The 14764-nt window shown below is 41.4% G+C and overlaps 1 protein-coding gene across 6 annotated transcripts in view; it reads right to left on the reverse strand.

Annotated features, from left to right (window-relative positions):
* The window catches only part of LOC113034599 (stromal membrane-associated protein 1-like), a 147089-nt gene that overhangs the window by 121575 nt on the left and 10750 nt on the right, over positions 1 to 14764 (reverse strand). For all 6 annotated transcript variants that reach the window (XM_026189297.1, XM_026189296.1, XM_026189300.1 and 3 more), the window contains one exon: positions 1707 to 1840. In XM_026189297.1, coding sequence (XP_026045082.1) covers positions 1707 to 1840 — 134 coding nt within the window. The remainder of the gene's footprint in view (positions 1 to 1706; positions 1841 to 14764) is intronic.

Here is a 14764-nt window from a genome sequence, read left to right on the forward strand (position 1 = left end):
GGAGAAGTGGAGGAGACGGAGTCGGAATAATCAGCCATCCAGAATTAATTAGTCATTGAAAACAGTGATTAACATTCAGACTGAGCCCCGTTCCACTCGCACTCAGCTGATGGATCGGCACAGCACGGGAGAAACGCACAGGCACACACCTTTCCCCTGCTACACACCAAGCGAGTACTGCTGTGTGAGCTTCACAGATGTACACAGACACACACAAACACAGAGTGTGAAATAAAATCAATGTGATATGCTAGTTATCCACAAAACACAGCTCCGCACTTACAAATTAGCATTAGGCTCTCTGTATTCCCTCTGCATGTGCATTTGCACACATGCTGCTGTGCATGTACTGCACATGGCTGCGTGTGTGTGTGTGTAAAAACACTGAATGCATACTAAACAGTGGATTTCTGAGGCTGTGTCAGTGCATACAGAGTGACCTTGCAGTATATGCATAACTTCACCTATCAAGGTAACCCTTAAAATGCACTTTTTTGGGGGGTACCATCTGGGTTTTTTGCATTTGCTCATGCCAACATGTCTTAGGGCTGTTTATTTATTCTTTTTTTGGCTCAGCCAGCTCTAAATACAACAATAGTATAATACATCTTTTTCTTTTTGCTGCTCTCTTCAGGGGTCGCCACAGCAGATTATCTGCCTCCGAGCATCCTCCACTCTCACACCAACCTCCTCCTTCACCACCTTCTCTGCGGTCTCCATTCCTCCTTTCCTGCCATCTTTAATGTCCTTTGCCCAGAAGGATAATAGTTGTTTATGAAAAATGGATTACACACAATAAAATATAAAAAAACAAAACAATTAAAGGTTTTTAAACACACAGCAAATGTGTGTACAGAAAGAAATGAGAATGTCAGTGAGCTAGGACACTATATGAGGACTGTAGAATCTACTATGAAAACAGAACGCTGCATTAGGCCTTAGTGATGCATGTTGGCAAGACATTATTCATTTTAAATGTTATTATAAATTTTTCTGATAGAGCCCATACTTTATTGCGTCTGTTCTTGATTTTTGACAAACTTTAAAAGACAGCTGTTATATTGTCTCTGAAATGCTCGGAGGCAACTCAGGTGTGTTTAGCAACCTTAAGTATGCTTAAGTATAAAAAAGAAACATGCCAGTACATATAAAAGGAAAAGACTGAGGGTGTATTATTGCCAACTAGTTCTCTATTCCCACCCCTATTAAGCACCAGCAGCTCCTGTTTATGTTTGAAACATAAATGAACCAGATCACTGTTTGATAACTGTAATTAAAAAAAATCATAAGGATCATGTTTCGTATAATTTGGAGGTGGGTTTCTTGCCTTTGCCTGAATGAAAAATGAGAAGAAAGAAAAAAGACTCAAAAACCTAAATAATAAATCTTTCCTCCTGTTGTTTTTACTATTTTGACCATTTGCCTTGTTCCAAATGCTCTAATTTCAAATGTAAATCATCCTTGAAAGCAGAACAGGTTGCACACAAGCAACAAGTGAAAACAATGAGTCTTAAGGTTTTTGCTATTATTTGTGATCTTTACTACATAGATTTAAAACCTACAAAAAGAAATACAGTGAGCTTTTGTTTGTAAGTGGCAGAGATCATTAAAAGAATTAAACAATAACAGATTACGGGGTACAAGTTATATCAATGCATTAAGAAGCCTTAAAAGCAGTACTAGTATGGGGAGCATCATTTGCATACCTGGATCTGCTCAGGTGTCCACTGATCCAAATTGACAGATTTGACTCTGGAGATGTGGACACCCAGGTTGCGGTGGATGCCGGCACAGCGGATACACATGAACACCCCGAGGTTCCATGACGCCCACCGAGGCCCTGAAATGGAAAAGAAGAAAAGAGGATATTTCCACTATGAATTACTCCGGTTGCAGTTTTATTGTAAAACTCCTGCTGTGTTGTAGTTTAAGTGACTTGCTGCTGCATGTGAGTTGATCCCAATCATTTTCAACAATTTAGACTGCAAAGGAACTCAAAAACCCAAATAAACTCAAAACTGTGGAAGTGAAAGAACAGCAGGAAGTAAAGAATCAATGAAATACAACTGTGAAATGAAAAAGCAAGCCAGGAGTACTCTTCTCTTTGAAGCTCTTTACCCCACCACCATCCTACAAAACTATGCTTTCAAGTATGAAAAGGTACCTGTACCTGGCACTTGCTGCTACATACTGTGAAATTATTTATTTTTTAGATTTTCTAGGCTCCAGCATGGCCCTTAAATCACTGCTATCCACTGGTTTGAACAGTTTTTAAGCTACTGCTCTCCTGGAATTTTCAGTTAAGGATAATCACTCTGAAATGAATGTCAGATAAAGCTACCAATTTTAGGCTCAGAATATAGCAACAATGGACAATGGATCGACCAGTGGTCTTAACCAGCCTTATATCAAGTGAGGAATTGTCTTGGTAGCCACTTAAAGGAATCAGTCATGATTTAATTGGCACCACCTCCGAGTCTATTTACTAACTGTGTGCATATTTTTATTGCCAGAGTTTAACCTTTTATAAGGTCTACATGATAACACACAATGTCACAAAGCATAAGGTCTGCCCAATTGCTTTAATAAACACAGGTTCAGTGGACTTAAGCATCCTCCCTAGTAGCGCCAGATGTGGATCAAGTTGAACACTTTTAAGATGTGACAGAACAAGAGATATGAAGGATGGGAAGGAGGAGCTTGGTACAGAACCGAGCACCTGTGCTGTACCGCACCATTGGAGTGACAAGAGTGTCGAGCCCAAAGGTAAAGCTTTCATTTACCAGTCAATCAACGTTCTAAAAAACACCAAAAGCCATGAGGTTTGTTCTTTGGAAGAATAACCTTGAGGATAAATGAGGTACCTCTCTTCAGCCCTAGAGATAGGGTGGGAGGCAACTTCAAGCCGTGGATACAAGATAACTGGCCCTCCCTTAGCCCAGTTTTGCTGGAGGTTTCTTCCTTCCCTCTGTTGCCAAATGCTTGGTAGGGTTGTCTGTTTGATGAGGTTTTCTCTGAATTACTGTATTTACTTTACAATATAAAGTGCCTTCAAAATGTTGTTGTGATTTGAAGCTATATGAAAAAAATATTCAACTGAATTAAAATTCTGGTTTTTGTAGTGGTTAGTTACACTACTTCAAAAGTATTTGTCTACTTTCACAAGAATATGAACTTTGTTTCCCTGATCAATAGGAGTTAATATGGTATCAACTCACTGTTTGTATCTATATATACACATCTTCCCAAAGTTGGGAGCATAAAATTTTCCAAAATATCTTGGTAAGCTGAAGCATTAACATTTCACTTGAACACAAATGTTTGCGGAAGCATTCTGCATATCTAGGTTCTTGGTTTTATAGACCTGTAGCCATGGAAGTGAATGGTACACCATAATTCAATGATTTGGATTGTTGAGTGAATATTTCTGCCACTATAGTTTATGTGACGTGCTTTGGAAGAAGTTTGCTAGTGAACAAAGAACAGCAGGTTGTGAACAGCTTTAACAAAGTCAAATCAACACAAATTCAAACTCACAAGAAACAATTTGAACAAAGTCTTTGACAAAGTGTTGTAGTTGTGTGAAGTACACCATCAGGTTTCAGCAGAAATTAAAAAACATAAAAACATAAAATCCAAGCACCAAGAATCAAAGCCTTGTTTTGCTTTGGTAATACTGTCTCACTCACTTTAGTATATCAGAATGTGCTAAATGCCATTTATAATATTCTGAGACATTTTAAAGACATTCTTATCAAAACGGTGCAGGAAGTAATATTCTGAATCCCTAAATCTTGAAGGAAAAGCATGAAGGCGTGTGGTTTTCATTTATGGATATCATTTGATTAGAGCCCATGCAGTTTATTACATATAAAAGCCAATTAAATGTGAATGTATGTGTCAATAGAATGGCTGCACTTAATCTGAAAGTGAAAGATACCATCCTAGGCGTTTAGGGTTGTGTCAGTGTCTGTCTTTTAAAGACAAAAAAAAAAAAAGTCTTGAATTTTATTGTATGCATTCTCACTTCAATTTAGTGATTAAAGTTTTAATTAAATTTATTAAATTAAATTTAGAACCTACTTGAAAGTATGAAAGGTAATCATGAAAACAGTGTTTAACACAATGAAAGCAGCTTTGAGTTTAGAAAAGTGGTTTTGAAAACCTTTCCAGGGTCAAAATTATAGCAGTTTCCTTCTTCACGGCGAATGATCGAAACTTGACGTGCAGCCATGACGGCGGTGTTTCATGAAACCTCAAACGCTTCTCAAGATGACTGAGGCCTTAAGAATCCACTCACCGTAGGCCATGTGGATCTGATAAAGTCCCAAGGAGGAGTTCGTTAAATTATATGGCCTGAAAATGACCCCATAATTACACTTTCAACTCAAAGTGGCTGACTTCCTGTTGGATTTAGGTTATAGCTCCATGATTTCAGACCCATAGATGAAACAAAGCACAGGCACTGCTCTTTTGAAATATTCTAGGGGCCACTGTGGAGCCATTTTGCAGCAACTATCGATAAGAACTATAGAACTACAGGGTGGGCCATTTATATGGATACACCGTAATAACATGGGAATGGTTGGTGATATTAAAGTCCTGTTTGTGGCACATTAGTATATGTGAGGGGGCAAACTCCTCAAGATGGGTGGTGACCATGGTGGCCATTTAGAAGTCGGCCATCTTGGATACAACTTTTGTTTTTTTCAATAGGAAAAGGGCCATGTGACACATCAAACTTATTGGTAATGTCACAAGAAAAACAATGGTGTGCTTGGTTTCAACGTAACTTTATTCTTGTATCACAAACTTGTCACCAGTGTTCGTCAAGTTATTTGAAAATAGTAATTAGTTACTAATTACTGAGTACTTCTCCAAGAAAGTTTCCAGTTTCTTTTATGATTACTTATTTTCAAAAGTAATTAGTTACTTTATTACTTTTAAAAAACATGATACACAACCTGAATACCTTTTAGCCCAACTCTATTTTTTCTGCATAATCCATCATATAAAATTGAATGAAATGAGAAAGTGTCTTTTTAAAACTTGTTTTATAAGTTTTAATCTTTTAACTTTATGCACATTGCATCAAGTGAAAATGACATTATGTACAACAGTCTTTGACTTGAAGAAATGTGTTTAACATTTAAACCTATTTTCTGCATATTCCGGCATATAAAATAATTTTTTGTGTTTACACTCGCTCTTTCAAATAGATGCAAGTAAAACACAGCAAAAAATAAATAAAATCAAAGCTTAAGCGGCACCAAGTCTTGTCACTCTTTAACCTCCTAGAACCTGGCGTCCACATAGTATGTGGACATCACAATTTGGGTTATTTAGACCAAAATACTTAATTTTGCTCTACAAGGGCCTGATATCCACTTACGCGGACATTATTCTGCTACTGTTCTATCAAAATTTTAAATGAATATCCTCATATGTAGCTCTCATTTTTCTTAGAAACAAAAATTTGGTATTTCTTTGTTTTTACATTCATCAGGTCCCAATATGCCCAAATATCAAAGAGAAATTAAAAATGCATGCCATGGAAGAGTTCGGGTCTTAGGAGGTTAATCTATTTTCACCTGCTTAGCAGGAGAGGGGCCGGTGGAGGTTTGCCCGGTGCCGCAGCGGTCATGTCAGTAGGCGGGATCCGGGGGTTTCTCTATGAATGTCACATTCCCGTGGCAGCGTGCTCAGTGCTTGCTCAGATTTGAAGTTGAATTTTTCGCTGTAGAATGAATTTTCTTCCCACAGAGTGTACAGCAGACGCTAATGTTTTTGTCACTTTTTACAGAATCAAACTCAAAAGTAATGTCAGTACCTCCGAGCTTTAAATGCTGCGTCGTACTCTCGCCCACACTCCCTGTTTTCCATTGTTGATCTACACACGTCTGCTGCTGCCACGAACGTCAAAAACTGTGTCATGAGACACTCTCACAAAGTGTTGGTTTAATAACGCAGTAAGGCAGCATGCTTACGGGAAAGTAACAGTAATCCAATTACTTTTTTGCAATAGTAACCCCTTACTTTAAAAGTAATCGGACTACAGTAACGCATTTATTTTAACGCGTTACTGCCCATCTCTGCCCATCACATAATTAAAATCACAGTCTGTGACGTCTCAAAATCAGATTAAAAAAAATTTGGAAACCTGTTTTTCAGAACAATCTGAAGCCTCAGTTTCAAATAATGAGCATTACTTTTGCATAACGTTTCCTTATTTATATGAGTTGAGAAATAAGTGCAATATCCCATCCATCCATCCATCTTCATCCGCTTTGTCCGGGGCCGGGTCGCGGGGGCAGCAGCCTAAGCAAAGAGGCCCAGACCTCCCTCTCCCCAGCCACCTCCTCCAGCTTGTCCGGGGGAATACCAAGGCGTTCCCAGGCCAGCCGAGAGATATAATCTCTCCAGCGTGTCCTGGGTCTGCCCCGGGGCCTCCTCCCGGTGGGACATGCCTGGAACACCTCACCCAGGAGGCGCCCAGGGGGCATCCTTGTCAGATGCCCGAACCACCTCAGCTGGCTCCTTTCGATGTGGAGCAGCAGCTGCTCTACTCTGAGCCCCTCCCGGATGGCCGAACCTCTCACCCTATCTCTAAGGGAGAGGCCAGCCACCCTTCGGAGGAAGCTCATTTCTGCCGCTTGTATCCGCGATCTCGTTCTTTCGGTCACTACCCACAGCTCGTGGCCATAGGTGAGGGTAGGGACGTAGATCGACCGGTAAATTGAGAGCTTCGCTTTTACACTCAGCTCCCTCTTCACCACGACGGACCGGTGCAGCGTCCGCATTACTGCAGCTGCAGCCCCAATCCGTCTGTCGATCTCCTGCTCCCTTCTCCCATCACTCGCGAACAAGACCCCGAGATACTTGAACTCCTCCACTTGTGGCAGGAACTCATCCCCGACCCGGAGTGGGCACTCCACCCTTTTCCGGCTGAGAACCATGGCCTCAGATTTGGAGGTGCTGATCCTCATTCCCGCTGCTTCACACTCGGCTGCGAACTGTTCCAGTGCGAGCTGGAGGCCCTCACCCGATGAAGCCAACAGAACCACATCATCTGCAAAAATCAGAGATGAGATTCTGAGGCCACCAAAGCGAAAGCCCTCCGCCACTTGGCTGCGCCTAGAAATCCTGTCCATAAAAATTATGAACAGAACCGGAGACAAAGAGCAGCCCTGGCGAAGCCCATCACCCACCGGGAACGGGTCCGACTTATTGCCGGCAATGCGAACCAAGCTCTTGCAACGGTTGTATAGGGATCGAATGGCCCGTAGCAATGGGCCAGACACCCCATATTCCCGCAACACCTCCCACAGGACACCCCGAGGGACACGGTCGAATGCCTTCTCCAAGTCCACAAAACACATGTAGACTGGTTGGGCAAACTCCCATGCACCCTCAAGTATCCTGGAGAGGATAAAGAGCTGGTCCAGTGTTCCGCGACCAGGACGAAAACCGCATTGTTCCTCCTGTATCCGAGGTTCGACTAACGGACGAACTCTCCTTTCCAGCACCCTGGCATAGACTTTCCCAGGGAGGCTGAGGAGTGTGATCCCCCTGTAGTTGGAACACACCCTCCGGTCCCCTTACTTAAAGATGGGGACCACCACCCCGGTCTGCCAGTCCACAGGTACTGCCCCTGATCTCCACGCAACATTGCAGAGGCGTGTCAACCAGGACAGCCCTACAACGTCCAGAGCCTTCAGGAAGTACAATATCCCTTTTAAGCATAATGTCAGATAACAATAAGAACCTCCATTTTAAATCAACGACCTATTGTTTAAAAAATAAAATAAAAAAAATACGATGAATAATGGTATCCTCTAACGTTGCTTGATTGTACTATAGGCACAATTTGAACAATGTAGTTAAGGCAGAATACTAAGGGCATCCTCCACATGCTCCGAACAATGCAGCATGCACAGTTCAACAATGTGTTAAGATAAAAGATTTTGCACTTGCCCAGAACGACCACATTCAAGGGGAAGAAGAGAGGCTTCTTTGTAGTCTGGGAGCCAAGATGCTCGGCACACAAATTTGAAGAGTCTGTTAACACTGAAAAGAATTACAGCACTGTTTTTTTAAGCTCTGCCTTACTTTCACACCAATTTTCTTCTCAGGAAAATTAAGAAAATTCAGACAAAAGGTTCATATACAGTAGTCCGTAGAACATCAAGCCCTCTGAAATCCCAAATACTAATATAATTGTGCATACTAGTCAGTTCTCTAAAATATCTTTTTTTGAGTAAACTCAGGGTAAGAGCTTCCCACAGAAATCTGTGCAAATGCATCATCCATCATGGCACAAAGCAACCCAAGCTCAGCCAAATCTCCATGGAGATGAATAGGAGATGGCATGGAAATGACAGTCAAATCATTTTAATGGGCTAGTGGCTACAGTCCCGCAGCGTCATCTTTGGCTCCATCCTTCTCCAGACCATGAAGCTTACTATCTGTCAATCCAAGGACTGAAAATGGCATTGAACACAGCACGCACAAAGGTGCAACTTCTTTGGGTCTAGGCTACATTATGGTGGTGCGGCAGCGCTGGTTGGATGGCGGCAGCAGCACACAGTGCAGTAGGATTGACTGTCTCGGCTAAGAGCATCAGTGTGTTAATGCAGTGGCACTAATGCACTAGACGGCCTAAAGGAGCATTAAAGCAGGGATGACTGAGTGTTAAGCCCAAATCAAGCAGCTCAGCTATTGTAAGCTGGGCTCTATCTGCTGGATATCTATCAGTATCTATTGGACTTCACTTTGGTCTGCTCTCAGATAACCTCTCTCAAAAATATTCCAGTACAAAATGTGCGACAGCCTCACCTGAGGTCTAATTACACACAACAGAAAACACAGTGCTTGAAGAGGCTGGAAATGAATTTTCAGTGCAGTGCAAAGCATCCAGATACACTCAGGCTTTCTTCACAGAAGGAATTCGGAGTGAAGAGGAAGGACTTCTAAATTGAAAAGTGAGTATTTCTAAATTGAAAATCCACAGAGCTTTAGAGTCTGGTTGTGCTTAGTCAAAAAGTAAAACTCATACAAATTATACCCCGAATGCTTAACTGTGTTGCACTACTTCTAGAAGCCAATAACATTCATCCATGCAATGACGAGTGGCTTGCACTGATGTTTCTTGATGCTCTGACTTGTGAGCAGGAGTCTCTGCGTCTCTGAGACTTTTCACTCTTTCACATCTTTACCCCTTCGACTTTCATTTCACACAACTGACTGTCTGATTGTTTGTCTAAAGTCACGTCCATATATGAAGTGTTTCACTCATTATTCATCACTTTGTAGACGACAGCTGTTTATTAGTGGACAGCTGCGGTTACCTAGGTAACTCTGCATTTACCACCTTGTCATTTGTCAATCAACTGTATCCTCTGCTCCTATTAGTGGCAACTTCAATTAACTCTGGATAACCCACACTTTTTTTCCTCCCAGTACTACATGATCTCGTGTCTCTTTCAGTGTATACAGCGCTAAATATAACCTATACCTTGACAGGAGATATGACTAGGGCTGCCACAAACGATTATTTTGATAGTCGACTAGTCACCGATTATTTTTGCGATTAGTCAACTAATCAGATCATGCATCCATTGTAAAATGTACAGCTTATTGCACCAGCAGCATCTGCTCTTATATAACTATCATTAGCTTACAGCTTTAAGTGTTTAAGGTGCTAACTAAAAATAAAGACAAGATGATAGTTTATTAAATTTTAATGAAATTTGCAGATTGTTTCGGTGAAGTTTAATAAACTTCTTGCTATCTAAAATATAACAGGACACCGGAGTATATTCTCGAGCATCTCATGCTCAGTTGTCTGCTTGACGTTTATTCAGCTGTGTAAAAACTATAACTTTAATCTCAGCCAAACCGATTTACTCAGGAACAAATAAAATACCAAAAAAAGGCCAAACAATAACATTTGTAAGTTATCTAAGTGACTTATATATCATGTTTAACCTTAGTAGCGAAAGACGGCAGTGGGTTTGAAAACGATTTCCCGGGAGTCCGGTGTTCTCACGGGCTCTAGTGAGCCTTGAACCCCGGCTAGCTATCGAGCTGGTGGGTAACAGACGTCTCCGAAAATGTCGGAGCGCTTTTGAAAATATGTGGTGTCTTGATAAACTGAGCAGATATTTGAGGTTTACACAGCTACATTCTCGCCTGAAAATATGTTAAACGTTTATTTTGTGACCCAGAAAGAATAATAAGAGTAATATTAAAACTAACTAGCTGCCGCCATTGTTGAAAACTGAGCTGGGCTGCGCTATGAATTCTGGGACACAGCTTCTTCTTCTTCGGGGTTTAACAGCAGCTGGCATCCTTGTACATGCAGTGCTGCCATCTTCTGTTTCAGTCCGTTATTACACTCTTAAATCCTGCTACTCATTCCTGCGGCTTTTGGGATCTTACAAAGCTTCAAACGACGCGTCGACTATTAAATCAGTCGTCGACGATTTTAATAGTCGACGTAATCGTGACTAGTCGACTAATCGTGGCAGCCCTAGATATGACTAAGGGATAATTCACAGATTATCAGTGTTTATAATGTTTGGCTTATTAAGTATAACACCAAGTTGACTTTCTCATCTGTATAGCAGGTCTTTTTTCAAGATTCATGCACAAAACTTGGGATGTTACCATGTTTTTTTCCTCTTTTATAATTTGCCAGTCTTTCTTTAACAATATGCTCCAGAGCAGCAGCAAAATCTGACTGCTGACCAACTTTATTTAAATTGGGGCTTTGCCTAGTTGTGCATATCTCATCAGGTTTACTGCTTTATCTAAATGTATCCTAGAAATTCAGTCTTTTGTGCGAGTTGAAAAAGGACCCACATGGAGTCTGTCTTAACCTAGTTAAAATGTACAATACAAGGTTGTTGGTGTCAAACATACTGCTGAGTCCTACAACAGGTGTGCAACCCAGCTGAAAAGCAAGGTTAACTCAGTTTAAATCCGAACTATAATTGGCTACAACATTTTTACAAACAGATCTTAAACACAAAAAGGGAAAACGCAGCCCACAAACTGATTAAATCTGGACCAGCAGTAGCAAAATATGAGCCTCTAAGCTGAAACTGTCATTCATCAACGAGGCATTCTGACATTTGAAGCTAACAGAAGACACGCCTCATGTTTAAAGCGCAGAATCTGCCCATTTACCCCTTCAAAAGCTACCACTATTAACTTAGCTAATGAATCTCATTAAGCTTCTATAATCATCCTGTTGTCCAATAATGGCAAACAAGTTTTACAAACAAGCAAGTTACAACTTTATACTGCTTTAGCAATTTTTTATGATACCGGTCCACTAAATTATAGGAGGCAGTGGGTAGCAAGTAAGTTGGTGGTGAAGTAGAAAATAAGCTCCCTGCTGTGCGTCACTCTTGTCAGCAACTGTATGATAGCTTGGTAATATTTGAGTGCAAAATGAATTTGCTGCACTCCTATGCTGGTTGAAGCCAGTGTGGCTAAGAAGGTTTCTGTTGGAAATCCTGTGTCAGTTTTATCTCCAAAAGCTCCTCCTCTGCCCCCTAGTGGGCAAAAACATCAATTATGCACGTTTAACTGCAAAAAAGGGAAAGCTCAATCTCACAGGTACTATGCTTCAAAAAAGGGGGGAAAAGGAAGAAGAAAAATGCTTTGGTGTAATGTAAAACCGGCTGGTTTAGCAATCTAAAAGTAGAGCTTCGGCCCTGCAGACTAAAGGCCACTCTGATATATGAGCTCCGACCTTCTACACTGGTCAGTGTCCATTAACCTACTGACCACTAATGTGCTGTCCTATTTTTAATTCCAATCTTTACCTCTGCTGATGGATATAATGTCTGGGAAGTGATCAGTACATGAAGGAGCCACAGCATTAGTATCTGTTCCCCTGTCTCGTGTAGATTCATCTTGACAAACTTTATATTTGCACTGAAGTTTGGACAAAAATAGACAGCTAAAAGGAGTTTCCTGCACCCCCTCCCCCAAACAAGCGCACACAATTTGTAGACTGCTGACCTGAATAGACACAAAAACACGCCTGCACAAAAGACACACACAGCTGCACATGCATAAAAGCTAAGTGATACACCTACACACAAGCAATCACAGACAGCCACCCCAGCAAGTACACACACTAATATGTACAGATTAACACATTATTAGCAGCATGTGTAGACAGAAAGATGCAGAGGCAAATATTCCACTGTGACACGCACATGCACACACAACGCAGAGGAGCCCTGATGAGTGACAGAGGAACTTCCCAACTGCAAGGGGAGGTGGGCAGTCAGCCGAGCATGAAATTAAAGCCCCAACTGTCAACCTGAGGACAGTCAGGACGACGAGTGACAAGTGTGCGTAAACGCTGTGTGTGACAGGCAGGGTGGCCACAGGTGTATTCCGTGGAGATCAATCCAGTGCTCCTTTTCCTTTAGGGAAGCACTGGAAATTGTAGTTTAACGCTTTAGTGGCTGCAAAGAGGCAGCCTCTGTGGACCTGACCTGCAGAAATCTGCCTGGTCACAGTCACAACCACCCTTGTATCTCCTTCTTATTTGAATTACCTTTTCATTTATCTTTCACTCTGCTTTCCTTTGTCTTAATGCCCTATTAACACCTCGAAAGCTCAAATCGTTACAGAATATTCATGGCTCCTTTAATTATGTATGGATGCATGGATCTACTTTAGTTGCTCTCTTTTCTTTTCTAGGAACCAAAAACAAATGCTAATGTTAGTGCACAGAGGCTGAATGGCGCCCGAGGCGAGAAAACGCACCATCCTTGTGCTTAAATTCAGCAGCAGTCTCATTTAAAGAAGGTTAACAACCCCCATTTTCTAATTAATAAAATGCCCTCTTAGTAAATCATTGAAAGACTGCCAGAATCTTCAGTACAGTATTGGAGTGGAGAATAAGAGACTGGAGGCTGAGGGGGAAAATAAAGAAGCGCTGTGCTGCTCCCTGCTGGCCCATTAGTGCGACTCTGTGTCAGCAGTGAAGAGGAGGAAGGAAGGAGTGCATCCTCAAGGAGAACCGAGCTCCCCTCCAACAGTATTTCCTCTTCATAACAACAAGAGCAAAATCTAATAAAAAGCCATCATCTGCTCTTATTCCCTGTCCTCAAACTAATGGTGGAACATTAGAGTGCAGACAGTCAATAAATCAGGACAGATGGATAAACCATAAAAAGCATCATCGCAGGTTATAAAGAGTGAGACAGACAGAGGCGTACACACAGGGGACACAAACACAATAACAGGTCCACAAGTCTGGCATGTGGACGGTCTCATTATGTTTTCAACATGAAATGGATAAATGAGAGCAATGACAGTCCTGAGCAATACATTACTATTTATTTTATACACTTAATGAATAAAAGCATAAAGTGAAGACAGTATTCCATCTGCTGGTGACAGAAGGTAGTGTAGGAGACTACAGCAGAGCCCATTTCCTGTTGTTCTCATTAGAGACAGTACAGGCCAGATCTGTGTACGACGTTACAGCAGAGCTCCACGTTATCAAAAACTACTGACAACAATCTTTGCAACATGGACGTATTTTATAAGGACAGTCACACATACATCTGCTGTTAATGTGCAATACAGAGCACCAAATCTGAAGATGCAGGATTATGTGCAAAGCCACACGTTCGCACCTCCCACTGCTGCTCCTGTACCTCAGTCACCCAGGAGCACAGGTGACCCACAGAGGCCTACATTAATATCTTTCAAACTAAATAGCAATCCATTTTTCAAATTCAGAGGCAGACATCCACTCACACTCACAATCAAACCTATGGTCACTGTGGGTCCACCTATTAACCCAACATGCATGCGTTTAGACTGGGGAAGGAAGCAAACTCCACACAGTTAGGCCCAGGACGCTCCTGCTGTGAAGCAATAGTGTCAATCCCTGCTAGCTACATGTGTTATATTTGTCTTACATTACATCAAAATTCTCATTTTTGGCTAAAAATCTAGTTACAGCTCAGCTATCTGAAGGTTAATTGGATCCCTAGCTCTGACTCTGTACAAAAATGGCACACACATTTTTACACATTTACATTTCAAGACAGCAAACTTTAGAAATCACACTGACAGGAGAATCTTCAACCTACTGGCTCATGCCATCAGTGCTGCAAATCCTCACAAATAGAAAGATTTGCCGGGGCCACCCCGACTCTCCGTCTGCAGTTTAAGCTGACAAAGTTCTGCTTCAGGGAAAGTGAAGCACGACTCTGATTCAGCAACTCTAATTGGAAGTTGACGGTATGCATTACCTTTGTTGATTTTACACACTTTAAAACCACCTCACAGATTTTGGCCTGCAAATACCTGGAGTTGCTGGTTGTGTGAACTAATCTATTAAAATACACAAAAACGCAATGCACCACAAAGTAACTCACATAACTAATCTAGAGAAGCACCAGACAAATTCTGGGTTTTGCAAAATAAAATTAGTGTTTTAGTCAAAAGACTTTGCTGGCTTGTAAGAAAGAGCAGTTAGACAAACCCGATTTAGTTTTTAGGAACAGGTTTATAGCCAGCATCTGCAGATTCCTAAACAGCAGTAACACTATGTCCCCCTTTCTCACTTTGAAGCTGTTCACACAGACACAAAAATAACACCAAACTTGCACTTTTCTTCTTCACGTGTCTAAGATTAAATTTACATTTGCTTTGTGATGCTGTACCACCTCGCTGCAGCCTACCAAAGGCTGTCTCCTTGACAGGACACTACAAAACTAGT

Source organism: Astatotilapia calliptera, chromosome 13 (assembly GCF_900246225.1).
Source record: "Astatotilapia calliptera chromosome 13, fAstCal1.2, whole genome shotgun sequence".
In the NCBI taxonomy this organism is placed as follows: Eukaryota; Metazoa; Chordata; class Actinopteri; order Cichliformes; family Cichlidae; genus Astatotilapia; species Astatotilapia calliptera.